Source organism: Moschus berezovskii, chromosome 6, assembly GCF_049115385.1.
Source record: "Moschus berezovskii isolate FMDL1 chromosome 6, NW_MosBer_1.0, whole genome shotgun sequence".
Lineage (NCBI taxonomy): Eukaryota > Metazoa > Chordata > Mammalia > Artiodactyla > Moschidae > Moschus > Moschus berezovskii.
The window spans coordinates 40,529,491-40,546,075 of record NC_142465.1 but is presented as its reverse complement, the minus strand read 5'-3'; the positions used below and the strand labels follow the sequence as shown (position 1 = coordinate 40,546,075).

The following is a 16,585-nucleotide window of genomic DNA, read 5'->3' as shown; positions in this document are numbered from 1 at the left end:
CCTCCTGTCCAATTTAAGTGCTGACATTTCCTGGTTTGTGACCAGTGACTTTTTACTCACTGTCATGCTCATGTTATTCATAATGATAAGCAGTCTTTCTTCTTGGCCTGGGTATGTGAAGATTCACTCATTTTGATGTTGGCTTTAGCAATTGGTAAATAAGTGTGTCTTGAACCATAATTCTCTGGGCAACTAAAGCCCTCAAAAATAGTTCCTTCAATACTACAAATTGAAGGAACTTTGTAACTTCTCATCCTGTCCCCGAATGAACCACTGTAGGGAATTACAAAGCACATGCCAAAGTGTGGATTTGCTTGGTATTGAATATTTGGCATTAATTGACTATTCATGCTTCAGTTCAGTTCAGTTCAGTTGCTCAGTCGTGTCTGACTCTTTGCAACCCCATGAATCACAGCACGCCAGGCCTCCCTGTCCATCACCAACTCCCGGAGTTCACTCAAACTCATGTCCATAGAGTCGGTGATGCCATCCAGCCATCTCATTCTCTGTTGTCCCCTTCTCCTCCCGCCTCCAATCCCTCCCAGCATCAGAGTCTTTTCCAGTGAGTCAACTCGTCGCATGAGGTGGCCAAAGTATTGCAGTTTCAGCTTTAGCATCAGTCCTTCCAATGAACACCCAGGATCGATCTCCCTTAGAATGGCCTGGTTGTATCTCCTTGCAGTCCAAGGGACTCTCAAGAGTCTTCTCCAGCACCACAGTTCAAAAGCATCAATTCTTCGGTGATCAGCTTTCTTCACAGTCCAACTCTCACGTCCATACATGACCACGGGAAAAACCATAGCCTTGACTAGATGGACCTTTTTTGGCAAAGTAATGTCTCTAATTTTTAATATGCTATGTAGGTTGGTCATAACTTTCCTTCCAAGGAGTGAGCATCTTATAATTTCATGGCTGCAATCAGCATCTGCAGTGATTTTGGAGCCCAAATACTGGCTTCTCATACTCCATCTAAAGAATTTTGTGTAATTAATATGTACAAATTAATATGTGTGATATGCTATGCTATGCTATGCTATGCTAAGTTGCTTCAGTTGTGTCCAACTCTGTGCGACCACATAGATGGCAGCCCACCAGGATCCCCCATCCCTGGGATTCTCCAGGCAAGAACACTGGAGTGGGCTGCCATTTCCTTCTCCAGTGCGTGAAAGTGAAGTCGCTCAGTCGTGTCTGACTCTTAGCAACCCCATGGACTGCAGCCTACCAGGCTCCTCTGTCTATGGGATTTTCCAGGCAAGAGTACTGGAGTGGGGTGCCATTGCCTTCTCCCATGTGTGATATACCTCAATCTAAATAAAAGTAGCACCAATAAAGTCAGAGAAAGAATATTGTAGCTCTAGTGGATAATTATTACATTACTGATCATCTCAATTTACTTTCTTACTTGAACAAGCAAGTAAAAAAATGAATAAACAAAAGACAAATCTTGGTCATAATAATTATACAAGCACATTTATTCATGTGTTTAAGAAATAATTGTAGAAATCCATGAAGATCATCTTATGTCATGCCATATGCTGATAGCATATGTGCTGCTTAGTCACTTCAGTCGTGTCCAACTCTTTGTGACCCTATGGACTGTAGTCTGCCAGGCTCCTCTGTCTATGGGATTCTCTAGGCAAGAATACTGGAGTGGGTTTCCCTGCTCTCTTCTAGGGGATCATCCCAACCCAGGGATCCAACCTGCATCTCCTGCATCTCCCACATTGCAGGAAAATTCTTTACCCAGTGAGCCACTTTGGAAGTCCCTGCTGATAGCATCAGTTCAGTTCAGTCACTCAGTCGTGTCTGACTCTCTGCGACCCCATGAATCACAGCACGCCAGGCCTCCCTGTCCATCACCAACTCCCGGAGTTCACTCAAACTCATGTCCACAGAGTCGGTGATGCCATCCAGCCATCTCATTCTCTGTCATCCCCTTCTCTTCCTGCCCCCAATCTTTCCCAGCATCAGAGTCTTTTCCAGTGAGTCAGCTCGTCGCATGAGGTGGCCAAAGTATTGGAGTTTCAGCTTTAGCATCAGTCCTTCCAATGAAAACCCAGGATTGATCTCCTTTAGAATAGCATATTTTGCTCTCATTTTCATGACATGGGAAAACTACTGGAAAATGATTAGCATTATTACCTTTAGGAGATGAAAATTATTAATGCTCTTACAGAATGCTTATCATTCCATCAACTAAACACTTTTTCAAATTTCACTTATCTGATAAATACAGGTAGCCAGACAACCTAAGTAAAATTTTGTTACATATATATACTATACTTAATATAAAGCAAAGCTTTTCTTCAAAATAATCTCTCAGAAAATCTTAACCTGCTTTATGTTCAAATAACTATAAAATCACACATTATGCTTAATTATTTTATTTTGAATAACGTTGTATTTGGGGAAGGCGTTAATCTAAAACAATGTTAAATAAAAGTGAACTTTGAATGTTACTTAGGTCATCTGATAGATACTATTTAAAAAGGAGACAAATATATCACAGATGTAGTAATTATTTTTGATGGTCTCAAAATTGCCAAAAATACACATCATTGTAAAGAAGCCTCTTAATAACCACTTTACATAGTAATATAGAATTTTTATTTTAAGATAGGAGATGTAGGCAATGAACTCAAACTGTAAAGTATAAGTATCAAAGATTCTAACTTTATCTTAAAGAGTAAATCAGATGCTTGATCTTTGATGTAGAGTTGCCAAATGTAGTGACCGTCAGCTATGTTTCAAGACAGTGCTCAGTGGAGATATGATGGCTACTGATCTCAGGCTCAGATGGCAAAGGACAATTCTCTAAGGTAGGTGGTACTCCCTGAAAGGCCTGGAATAATGGTGATAGCTTACTTTGAACGGTGTCACTGGATTTGTGGTCTCCAAAGGAGACTTAACAGTGGGACCAAAGACAGGTCTCAGTCACTCAGAGCTTCGTGCAGCGAAATTTTATTTAAAGTGACAGGACAGAAAAAGCTTCTGACATAGACATCAGAAGGGCTTAGAGAGAGTACCCACCCTCATTAGTTTAAGCAGGGCCTTATATGCTTCTCAACTGGCTGCTGAGAACAGATACAAAGAATACCTCAAGGTTTGTAAAAATCCCACCAGATCCTTTCCCAGGGCATACACATACGAGATAATTTTGGCACAAGATTAGCCAGGGAGAATGGGTACTGGGTGAAAGTCTCTGGGTGAGATATACTGTTGCTGTGTAATCAGAGGGACAAATCTTGAGAAACAGATTCGCAAGATTTGTTACAGTTAAAATCATTAGCATAGAGCCTAACAAAAGGATTTCCATGAGTAAAAAATTGTGTTGTGTAGTCATTAGTTCTGGACCTGAAGAAAGGCCAGTTCTTGGGCAGGATACATTATGCACAAGGCTTAAGGAAAGCATGAGTGAGGATGTTCACTTCCTCCTAGAGGCCTTGGACCGCCTGCCTAAGTTTTAACTCCCTCCATGGGGATAGGTGTTTTGATTGGGAGAGGGCTCTGCCACCCTTCAACATGAGCCTCTTGCAGAATGTTAGTCTAGGAGCAATTCACATCATTTAGATGGAAATCCATTCCAAAGGAGCCAGTATGAGAATTCTGTTATTAAGAATAAAAAGGAAGAAAATAACAAGAAAGTCCAATAATAGTTGAAGAATCCTCCACCAGAAAAATGATACCACAAACCAGAGGAAAATTTTGATAAAAAAATCTCAGTGAACTAATAAAATTAGAGGAATCATTTTCTTTATAAAATAAGATTTCAAAGCAAGACTTTAGAGGAAAACAAGAGAATTTAGAGAGGATGGTGTAAGACAATAGAAGAGCAAATAAGAGACAAAAGGCTCAAGGAAAGATGCAGAAGAGAAAAAGCAGAGGAATAAAAGTCAAATTGGAATCTCCAGAAACATTCATCAACACACCCAAAAATCAAAGTACAGGATATGACTGAGGGAGTAAAATTAAAAAGAGGTGTAGACATCGAAGACAGAAAAAGTAAAAGTACGCCTCAAAGACTTAATAGACTAAAGAAAGACTTGAATCTTTAGACTTAAAAGGCAAGTTGTGTCTAGAAAAGAGACAGACAACAAAAAACTTAGAAAAATTATTACACTTAAAAAAAAAAATACTGTAGGCTTCCAAGCAATAAAAAAATCCAATTCACTTGTAAAAATAAAAATGGAAAAAAAATTCAGGCTCCAGTTTTATGATATTTCTCCTTGACATCACTCAATAGTGTTAGGGTCACAAAGAGTCAGACATGAGAGCGACTGAACTGAGGTCTGGCTGATTCATGTTGTTATATGGCAGAGATCAACACAATATTGTAAGCAATTATCCTCCAGTGAAAAATAAAAACAAATTAGGACTTCCACTCTGGCAGTAGGTAAGAATCCACCTGTCAGTGCAGGGGCCATGGGTTTGATTGCTGGTCCGGGAAGATTCTGTATGCCGCAGAGTAACTAAACCCATTCACCACAGCTACTCAGCCCATGTTCTAGGGCCCATGAGCAAGCCTGCCCACCCTAGAACCTGTGCTCTGCAACAAGAGAAGCCACTGCAATGAGAAGCCCAAGCACCTCAACAAAGAGTAGGCCCTCTCACTACAAGTAGAGGAAGCCTGCGCAGAGCAACGAAGACCCAGCACAGCCTAATAAAATAAACTTTAACACATATGAATATTAAAAATAAGGAAGCAATGCCCTCAGTTCTAAGGAAAATAATTATGATTCAGTAACTTCATATTCCACCTAATTACTGTGTGTGTTAGTGGCTCAGTCATGTGCGACTCTTTGTGACCCCGCAGACTGTAGCCTGCTAGACTTTGTTTAAGATCGTGGCATGTGGTTCCAATACTTCATGGCAAATAGATGGGGAAACAATGAAAACAGTGACAGACTTTATTTCCTTGGGCTCCAGAATCACTGTGGATGGTGACTGCAGCCATGAAATTAAAAGGCGCTTGCTCTTTGGAAGAAAAGATTTGACCAACCTAGAAAGTGTATTAAAAAGCAGAGGCATTACTTTGCCGACAAATGTCCATTGTCAAAGCTACGGGTTTTCCAGTTGTCATGTATGGATGTAAGAGTTGGACCATAAAGAAAAGTGAGTGCCAAAGAGTTGATGATTTTGAACTGTGGTGTTGGAGAAGACTCTTGAGAGTCCCTTGGACTGCAAGGAGATCCAACCAGTCCATCCTAAATGAGATCAGTCCTGAATATTCATTGGAAGGACTAATGCTGAAGCTGAAACTCCAATACTTTGGCCACCTGATATGAAGAACTCAGTCATTGAAAAAGACCCTGTTGCTGGGAAAGATTAAGAGCAGGAGGAGAAGGGGATGACAGAGAATGAGACGGCTGGATGGCACCACTGACTTGATGTACATGAGTTTAAACAAGCTCCCAGGAGTTGGTGATGCACAGGAAGGCCTGGTGTGCTGCAGTCCATGGAGTTGCAAAGAGTCAGACATGACTGAACAACTGAACTGAATTGAAATGTAAAGAAAGAATTTGCTTGTAGGCTGCATTGTTATCATGAAGCTCTCCAAAGAATGTATTGTAGAAAAAAGTTTAGTCATTGGACATAGTGGAAAAGCTCGAGCTATAGTGCTAGAAAAGATCACTGAGGCAATTTGTTTGCAGGACTAAGGTCCAGAAACTACATGGGTTCTGATCAAAGACAAGAATGTAGATGTATTCCCAAACCATAACAACATAGAAATGATATATGATGTAAGAAAGTATAATATTCTGATGTTCTCATCTGTTTTAGATGAGGGGGAAAGATATCATTTAAAGATGATAAATAAAATAGGGATTTAAGATATTTTACAAATAAAAAAGTTAATAGGAAAAATAAGGTAATAAGTACAATAAGGTGATGGAGGGGGAGAAGGCAGAGGGAGAATAATCAGGAAAAAAATTTTATCAATGCTGTCAGTCAGTCAGTTCAGTCACTCAGTCATGACCAACTCTTTGCGACCCCATGAATCACAGCACGCCAGGCCTCCCTGTCCATCACCAACTCCCAGAGTTCACTCAAACTCATGTCCATTGAGTCGGTGATGCCATCCAGCCATCTCATTCTCTGTCGGCCCCGTCTCCTCCCCCCCGCCCAATCCTTCCCAGCTTCAGAGTCTTTTCCAGTGAGTCAACTTGTCACATGAGGTGGCCAAAGTATTAGAGTTTCAGCTTTAGCATCAGTCCTTCCAATGAACACCCAGGATTGATCTCCTTTAGAATGGACTGGTTGGATCTCCTTGCAGTCCAAGGGACTCTCAAGAGTCTTCTCCAGCACCACAGTTCAAAAGCATCAATTTTTCGGCGATCCGCTTTCTTCACAGTCCAACTCACATCCATACATGACCACTGGAAAAACCATAGCCTTGACTAGGCGGACCTTTGTTGGCAAAGTAATGTCTCTGCTTTTTAATATACTATCTAGGTTGGTCATAACTTTCCTTCCAAGGAGTAAGCGTCTTTTAATTTCATGGCTGCAATCAGCATCCACAGTGATTTACTAGGGAGTAAATGACATTGAAAGAAATAATAAAATATGTCTATTAAATGAAGTTTAATTTTAAAGATAATAATCAGAAAATTAGAAACCTTTTATATTTCAGTAGTGTGTGTGTGTGTGTTTGCTCAGTGACTCGGTCGCTTTCAATGCTTTGCGACCCCAATGGCTGTAGCCCACCAAACTCCTCTGTCCTTGGAATTTTCCAGACAGGAATACTGGTGTGAGTAACCATTTCTTACTCCAGGGGATTTTCTCAACCTAGGGATTGAACCTGAATCTCTTGCATCTCCTGCATTGGCAGGTACTTCTTTACCAATGTGCCACCAGGGAAGCCCATATTTCAGTAGAACGCTCATAAGATATAGGAGAGAAAAATAAAGGAATAAATTATTTAAGTAGCTGTGCATGTTCTTTTGTATAATATGCAAGGTATATGGTTAAATAGAGAAAAGTTTCAAATGAGAATGCAAAATTGTATGTGTAAATTTGTTCATTAATACCGTTAATGTATATGCTTAATAGAATTGCACTATATCCCTTAAATAATACTTCACTGCGTAATAGCTATATCAAGAGAGGCACTATATAACTATAGTTATTGTTATTATGTTTTGATATTGTATCCTTAATAAATCAGTATTTTCAGTAATATCACATGCTAAACATAAAACTGTATGTAGTACCTACATTTGGAGAAGGAAATGGCAACCCACTCCAGTATTCTTGCCTGGAAAATCCCATGGACAGAGGAGTCTGGCAGGCTACAGTCCATAGTATTGTAAGAGTCGGACATGACTTAACAACTGAACCACCACCACCACCTACATTTGAGTACCTGCATGTATAATTGGGCTAAGAAAATGAGACTGGAAAAGGTGGGGAATGTTAAAATGCAAATGAATGCTCAGTTACATTACATAAATCTTCTAGGAAACCGTCTTAGATTGTTGCAGCCTTTTGTTGCTGACCTCCATTGCTTTACTTTTTAACAGCAATTTTAAACTATAACATATTTTTAACTTTATAGGATATTTTCATCATTTTCTAACACTTCAGTATATGATAGTCTTGTCTTTATGGAAGTGATGATTTGGTTGTCAATCCCTTTGACTCCAAATCCAGTTACTCCACACAGCCACAGGAGGCAGAATGATTGGGTAGAAGTTCCAGATATCAACCACAAAACATCAATTATTACTATTATAACACCTGTTAATATGTATTATGTGCCCTTAGATGAAGAACAGTGGCTGAGATGGTAAAGAATCTGCCTACAATGCAGGAGATCTGAGTTTGACCCCTGGGTCGGAAAGATCCCCTGGAGAAGGAAATGGCAACCCACTTCAGTCTTCCTGTCTGGAAAATCCTATGGACAGAGGAGCCCGGCAGGTTACGGTCCATGGACTGTGCAGTTAACACAGAGAGATGATGAATAAGAAACTGAGACACAGAGGGGCTGATTATTTTGCCCCAAATCTAAAGCTAGTTAGCGATAAAACATGGATGGGAAGTAGGGCAGGCTAACTGCTGAACAAAGTATTAATAGTACATTAGCGTAACCCTGCTCACTAATTTTTCTTTCTCTATGGACAAAAGGTAGGATATAATGACATAAAATTGAACAATTGTTAAGAAAAGTACATCTAAGATTTTGTAATCCATTAAGTTTACTAGCAAATGTAAGGTATTACTAACGTTATTGTTATTTTCCTGCTGTCCTTTTACTCTCCACATCACATACACTCAACTCACACAGGAGCAAAGTTTTCACTTAGATTCCCGTAGAGATTACTTTCTTTCATATTCAGTGGATCAGATGGTAAAGAACCTGTCTGCAATGCAGGAGGCCTGGGTTCAATCCCTGGGTTAGGAAGATCCACTGGAGAAGGGAATAGCTACCCACTCCAGTATTTTTGCCTGGAGAATTCCATGGACAGAGGAACTTGGTGGGCTATAGTCTGTGGGATCGCAAAGACTTACTGGACACAATTAACACTGACTTTTAAAACTTGATATATATCTAGCTCTCTATAAAAGTAGAAATATAATACAGAAAATTCATAAAACCAGGAGTTTTTTCTTTGAAAAGATCAATAAATATAATAAACTTTTAGCCACACAAAGATAAGAGAGAAGATTCAAATTACTAAAATCTGAATGAAAGTGAGGACATTACTATTGATTCTACAGAAATAAAAAGGGTTATAAAATATTACTATGAACAATAATATAGCAAAAAGTGGGATAATCTAGATGAAATGGAGAAATTCCTAGAAATGCAAAACCTACCAAAACTACATTATGAAGAAATAGATCTATAACTAGTAAGAAAACTGAATCAGTAATCAAAAATATCCTAACAAATAAAAGCCCACTGGATGTAATGGTTTCACTGGTGAAATCTACCAAACATTTAAAGAACTGGAAAAAAAAAAAAAGCAACTCAATATTCATGTTTCCGGTCAGACTGCAAAATGAAAGTGAAAGTGTTAGTCGCTCAGTCATGTCTGACTCTCTGCAACCCTTGCACTATAGCCTGCCAGGCTCCTCTGTCCATGGAATTCTAAAAGCAAGCATACTGGAGTGGGTTGTCCTTTATCAAATCTTAAAATAAGCTTGTATTCTACTGAATAAAACTACCTTCAAGGCATAATGTAATAAGGAACATAATGAAGTTCTAAATTTTGTGCAAAGACCTAGTAAAGAGGAAAGGGTAAGGGAACAATTGTGAAACTCAAAGAGTTAAACAAATATCTCTCAGCTTAGAAAGTCCCACAATTTCAAATTCTAATAATTTTCCTTAGAGAGAAGCATCAGCAAGTTTTGCATCATATTTATGTTACATAGCAACCTTTTTTTGCATTGTCCTCAGCACCCCCTTTCCTGCATCTTTTCCCACAAAGACTGTCCTTGACCAATACAAGAAATGAATTTGATTTCTCTAATGCAGAAGGTAATTGGATTTTTCTTTATTGAATGCATCCCTTTAATGACTGTCTCTGCTCCTGCCAATTTAGCTGCAAGTGACCTGACATTGATCTGATGATATGACTTAAAATAAAGAGTTGGAGCTGGCGGTGAGAAAGACCAGCTGTCTGGCATCAGAAAAATGTTCTTTGCCTCATCTTGCCATTTTCCTGAAAAAAGCCTTTATCCTTGAATGTCATTTTTACAAAACATGCTGCTGTAATAATTGGTATAGAGCAGCAGATTGCCTCCTTCTAGAAAATATAATAAGTATTTCCCAGAAAGTGCCCTGGAGAAAACATTGAAAATTGAATAAAATCCACCCAGTAATCATTCTGTACCTTGAAAATATTTATTACCATGCAGCCACTTTCTGAAACAGGATAAATATTGCTGAACAGAATTAATTAAATCTGTTACAAAACTGGTGAAAAATGAAATATTTGTTTAAGTATTTATTTACTTAACCTTGAGGTTTTGTAAAAAATAAAATTTGACAAGAGAATTGTTATTCAAGACGATTATGAAGGAATAGTGGATGAAGTCATTATACTTGGAAGAATAGCAATTCTTTCCTTAAGGGGAGTTATGATATAAAACTCTTTTTATGCCCAAGAATATATGGAATTTAAATGTCTCTGCTTTTGTCTTTACTCATTTTCTAGTAAGCATGTAACTCACTTGATTCATGGTTCACTTTTATTGTATCATCTTTCCCCTGTTCATTCTGTTAAATACCATGAATCCCTATAGACTGAAGATATAATCTATAGGCAGTAGTCTGAGTGAGCAAATAAAATCTTGTAATTGTAAAGTGAAGAAAATAATAATAAAGTCATTAATAAATAAGTTTCCTTTAAAAGTAGGTGAAACAAGTGTTTCTCCCTTTTGAATTCATAATATTACTTGCATTCACAATTACCAAAGTCACTAACAGTTTAAAGAAATAAACTGAAAATTTATTTTATTTTATTTACTTATGCTTGAATCTTCAGATTCAATAATAAAACCACGTCACACAAAGTTGGTGTAAGCCCTGAGTTAGACAGAGGTATAATAAATTCAGTGTTATTCAGTGGCGGTCCCTGAACTTGCTTTGGTTGTCATCAACCAAGAGAAGCTTGAGAGTTCTATCCAAGAGGTGATGTTGAAAAGAGAGTATAAAGAAATGAGTGAATATTTCCTGGAGACTGGGCTCCTCACCGTCTGTTCTGATTGCATCTTAATAACTAGCATGCCAGTGAGTGTTTCTAGAGACCATTTCTTAGCACATCAAAATGGGCTTGCCTGAGAATTGGTGTGCCTTCCACAGAAATTCCAGTAATATTGAAGGGGTCACTGAGCCAGAAGACATCCCCCCTCCACCCAGTCAAAATCTTTCATCATAAATGATTAAATCTCACCCATTCCATTTCAGTCAGATCATTGTTGGAAGTCACACTTAAATGTAATGTTAACACTTTAAAAGAGCAAGAAAAAGTATATTTTAATGGATGATGAAAATGCTTCCTAACTCAATTCAGTATGTCTCATCCTATATATTTTCTTAATTTTGAATTTGTTTTGTTTGAGTTTGAACTCTATCAGTTAAATGTATAAGTAATGAAATATTATTCTCTTAAAAGGAAGGTATATTTTGTGGAAAAAGGAACATGTGTATGTACATACACAAATACAGTTCATTATTTTTTATTAGAAAAAGATTCCCCATCTCTATCAGTTTTTTAAAAATACTTTTGTAGTAGGTTATTTACTTATGATTATTTTTAATATTGGCTGAAGCTATTAATATGAGATGTGGCCAGTGAGCAGTTTACTTTGTTAATGCATTTTTGTGCTTTTTAAAATTGAAGTATAGTTGATTTGCAGTATTATATTAGTTTCAGGTGTACAATATAATTCAGTATTTTATAGATTATACTCTATTTAAAGTTATTATAAAATATTGACTATGTTCCCTGTGTGGTACAATATGTCCTTTTAGCTTATTTATTTTATATATAGGAGTTTATACCTCTTAACCTCTTACCCCTGTCTTGCTGTTAATACATTTGTAAAAACAAGCATGCATTTGTATCAGTTGATTTCCTTGTATCTTCTTTGAGCAAATATTTTGAAGTCTTTTATGTAAAAGACTTCCCTGGTGGCTCAGACAGTAGAGCATCTGCCTACAATGTGGGAGACCCGGGTTCAATCCCTGGGTTGGGAAGATCTCCTGGAGAAGGAAATGGCACCCCACTCCAGTGTTCTTGTCTGGAAAATTCCATAGATGGAGGAGTCTGGAAGGCTACAGTCCATGGAGTCGCAAAGAGTCGGACACGACTGAGTGACTTCACTTTCATTTTCATTATGTAAAAGATTCTTAGACATTAAAAGGGAAACAAAGACAAATCTTCATCTTCAAGAATTTTAAAATGTAAAGAAGATAGGGGAAATAGTACATAAATGAGTAAAATAGAAGGTGGAAAGGGATACGTGACAGAAGAAGGATTACTCAAGAACCACAGTTGGAAGGAACAGGGAAAACATCACAGTGGTAATATGACTCTACCCAAGATGTCAGGATCTGTGTGTGTGAGAAAAAGAAGTAGAACGTTTCTGAGAGAATGCTGGATAATTAGAATAAATGTGCCATAAAAAGGGTTCAAGTCTTGGGACTTCCCTGGTGGTCCATTTTTTAAGAATCCACCTCCCAAAGCAGGAGACATGGGGTTGGCCCCTGGTCTGGGAACTAAGATCCCACATGCCTCGGGGCAACTAGCCCACGTGCCACAGCTAGAGAAGAGAAAGCCTGCATGCCACAGTGAAAGATCACACGTGCTGCTACTCAGACCTGATGCAGCGAAATAAATAAATAAATATATTTTTTAAAGGGTTTGTACCACTGAAAGGAAAAGGGAGAAAAAAGACACCACTATTTCAACTAGTAGTACAGGTAAAAGCCTCAGCACATCAGGAAATATTTGAATTTTGGAGTTTTTGATTTAGACACATTTTAAAAGAATATGGCATTTAATTTAAATATTATGTTTTTGTTTCTATGGAGAAATTAACAGTATCTTCAGATGCTTCCTTATATAAGATCATCTGGATGGATGTTTTTAAAAGAAATCACTATTTGATATGTTGAATGACCTTAAATATGCTCATTCATTATGTAAAGTCAAATGAACTGTGAAAACTTTTAACTGAAGGAAATATATCCTGTAATTTTTATCTCTGCATGTGTTCTAATGTTAAATATTTTATTAGCAAAATGTGGATTATATATATATATATAATTTATGTGTATATATATATATATATTTAAAACTGAATGGAAGGTTTATGAGAGTGCCTAGTAAGTTTCTCTCATTGTTGCAGGTCACTGATATGATGCTTCAGGACAAACCCTATCCTGACTGGGGAAAATCTGCAAGAGCTTTCTGGAAGAAAGGAAATGTTAGGATCATTTTATTCTGGTAAGGGGCTGTTTCATTTATTGACTGTATATTGCCTCATTCACAAAAGACTTGTGAATGAGTTTTCTTTCAATATATAGAATTCTATAAATTCTTTATTCTTATATATATTCTTTAAATATATAGAATTCTATCTAGAGAGGCATTTCTGGTGGACACTATACTCCATCATTAAAAGGATGAAAACCATTATCCTAACAAATCACTTTTTGCCTACACATTGTTGCATATACCCATTTACAAGAGATACCTTTACTAATACAGTAAAGCAAATAAGATTTTATAAGGGGTAAGTAGGTTTTTGACTCAGTAAAAATAAGCTAGAATTTTCAATGAAATCTGATATAAAATTCAGTAAATACTGAATTTCCAGCATATTTGATAGGATGTAATTTTGCTTTGAATAAATCGTACCAGGAGGGAAATTCTTTACAGATCACATCTGGCTCATTGGCACTTCTTTGTAATTTCCTTTAGTTGTCCAGCCCAATTATTGCAATGAGAAAACAATCCATGTCTTATGGAACTTTGATTTTTTGCAGAGTCAATGCTATTTATATATATTTGAACAAGCTTAGACAGAAATGGTAGGAGTACAGAAACAGCAAGAAGGGCTCTTCACCAGGCTGTGTGACACTGCGCAAGCACAGGGATTCAACCTGATGTGTGAAAAGTTATCTACTCTGACACTCAGAAGCCTTGTAATTGATGATAATTCAAACTTCATAAATTGCTTAAAATGCATGCTGTTTACCTGCATTTCAAAAAGAAAAAGTAAAATCTCTTTATTCTTGGATTTAATTCAGAGGGTTTATTTACATATTTATTTTCATGTACAGACTACAGAAATCATGGTCACTAAGTACTTGGAGGAAAGTATACACTCTAAGCTATCTTTATGCTTTAGCAATATTACTAAATGTTGCTTTGGATATATAGTATTTTGAATTCAATTATTAGCAAGTAAAAATAGATTTTTAATAATATAAAAATGAATATGATTTTGTAGATGTTTATTCACAACTTGTCTCTATGAGTCAAGTGTGGCCTATTTTTATGATGCATTTAACTTTTTATCTTTTCCTATTTGTAAGCTCCCCATGTAGCTTAACCAAATAATATATAATATAACAATTATAGCATGTATTTACTGAAGGTATGATTTGCTCCAGTCTCTGTGCTGAGTATTTACTCATTTTATCCTGATAACCCTATAAGTAAGTGTTATTACTATAAGTATAGGTCTCTGACTTTAAGGCTCCAATTCTTAATCTTTATACTAGACTATTTCTAGAAAAACCAAGGATACATTGGTGTGCAAATTCCAAATGATTATCCTTAATCATTATTTAGGTAATGGTGCTAAATAAGAGTTGACATTCTGGAAGATCATTCTACCCTATAGAATTCTGTACAGGGGTTTTAAGAATCGTGATTTAAAAGGGGATAAACTCTAATATTGAAAGTGGTTATGGGCTATGTCTCTTTTAAAATATCCATTTACTGTGGGGGATTTCCCTGGCAGTCCAGTGGTCAAGACTGCATGCTCCCAGCACATGGGTTCAATCCCTGGCCAAGGAACTAAGATCCCACATGCCCCTTGGAGTGGCCAAAAATAAATAACTAAGATAGTCATTTATTTTTTAAAAATCCGTTTACTATGCTTACAGATATTTTGTATTATTAAATGTGTATTCAAAGGCAGTCCATTGATTATCGCAGGCTGCAGTTGCAAAGAGTCAGACACAACTAAGGAACTAACACACACTTTGTTTATTAGATAATATTTTTGAGAGATGATTTTTCATTCTTATATTTCAGAGCATGGAGAGCATAAAACAACCAGAGGAAAATTTAAATACCACTTTGAACATATTTTTTCCTATTTTATCCATTATATACAGTCAGATTATCTTGACAACAGTATTCATGGTTTTAAAAAAAGGAAAATCTGACGTAAAAAGGTGAATAAGTAAATTATGTGGGAAGCAAAGAAATCTCCCTTTTTGTTTCTACTTTTCAGATAAAAGGGATTTAGCAAGTATAAAGAACATTTGTTTTTTAAGCTCTAGGAGATAAAAATATAGAAATCATAGGCAAGGTTTTAAATGAAATAAAAGATCATATTTATATACTCTGTGTCACCCATTCAAAAAGAGGGTTTTTTGTTTGTTTGTTTGTTTTTGGCTTTCCCTAGTTAAGGAGAGATGAATTTATGTAAAGAAAAGAAGAAATCTGTAGTAAAGAAATTTTGCAAAGGAAACCCTTTATAAGTTGCAGTGTGATTATGTGCCAGAGTTTAAACATTACAACATGCAATTATGTTGTGGGAAACAGCTTTTACCTATATGTAGCTGCTTTAACTCACATTTCTGAGTCTGTCAGAAAGTATTTCATTTGCAACTATGTGGCTAAGTTCTCCTTGATTCTTAGTAATAGATGTTTCTACACCAGAGGAAATGGTTCTTTCTTTCAGTAAATGTGCAAAGGTATATTTCATGGACCTTTAAGGCTTGGAAGGAGACTCAACTGTGGTAGGTTTGAAAATACTAAATGCAAAAGGACAGACTATAGAACTACCCTTCCAAAACCCCATTCCAGGTCTTTTGTTAACTACAAAGAATAAAAATTTAAAATCTAAATCCTAAAGTAATGCCATAATGTGTGTGTAATCAGTTGTGTCTGATCTTTGCAACCTCATGGACAGTAGCCTTCCAGGCTCCTCTGTCCATGGAATTCTCCAGGTAAGAATATTGGGGTGGATAGCCATTCCCTGATCCAGGGGATCTTCCTGATCCAGAAATTGAACCCAAGTATCCTGCATTGCAGGATAATTCTTTATGTCTCAGCCATCAGGGAAGCCCCAAGTTAATGCTGCATACTGTTCTATTTTCCAGAGGGACGCCCAAAGCCTATTTTCACTCACCTGAGTAAATGTGTACATAAACATGGACATAACATAACAAGTAGTATAATATTTATGTTAACGTCTATCTTCCTGCTTTATTTACTCTCTGGAGACACAGTTTATATGCTTTTGAGGGAAAACATGTTGCAAAGATGTTTCCCAAAGTCTTATATTAAAAAATAAGGGAAGACACTCTTTTGTAATTAGTAGGAGTATCAGTGGAAGAAGAAATTGGAAGAGCTGGTGGGTCATTTGGGCTTCACAGATACTTCAGTTCCTTGCCCTGGAGACACATTAAGAGGACTACACTTTTCTGTGCCCTCTGATCACATGACTTGTTTTGACCAATTAAAATGTGAGTGGAAGAGACATGCATTACCTCTAAGTAGAAGCACTTAATTGCCAATAAGAAGCATTGAAAATGGCTCCTTTCTTGGTAGCCACTGTTGGAGTTTGTGTCTACCTGGAGCCCTTGTCATTCAGGCTCCATGAATGACCAGAATAGAGCCAGCATCCTTAACAACACATGTAGTGTGAGTGAGGAATAAGTCTTTGCAAATGTTAAGCCACTGAGATTTGGGGATGTTTGATAGGGCAACAAAAACCCTGATGTACCCTAAAAAGTGGAGTGCTGTCACAGCAGAAAGTGAAAATTTTTGTCTTTAAGGGCTTGACAGAAAATGGCAAGGAAACCAATGATGGAGGCTAGAAAGCTGGCAGT

At 37.1% G+C, this 16,585-nt stretch overlaps 1 protein-coding gene across 3 annotated transcripts in view; it reads left to right on the top strand.

The window, feature by feature from the left end:
- The window catches only part of TMEM117 (transmembrane protein 117), a 660,208-nt gene that overhangs the window by 406,148 nt on the left and 237,475 nt on the right, over window positions 1–16,585 (top strand). For all 3 annotated transcript variants that reach the window (XM_088836963.1, XM_055394056.2, XM_055394055.2), the window contains one exon: window positions 12,859–12,956. In XM_088836963.1, coding sequence (XP_088693089.1) covers window positions 12,859–12,956 — 98 coding nt within the window. The remainder of the gene's footprint in view (window positions 1–12,858; window positions 12,957–16,585) is intronic.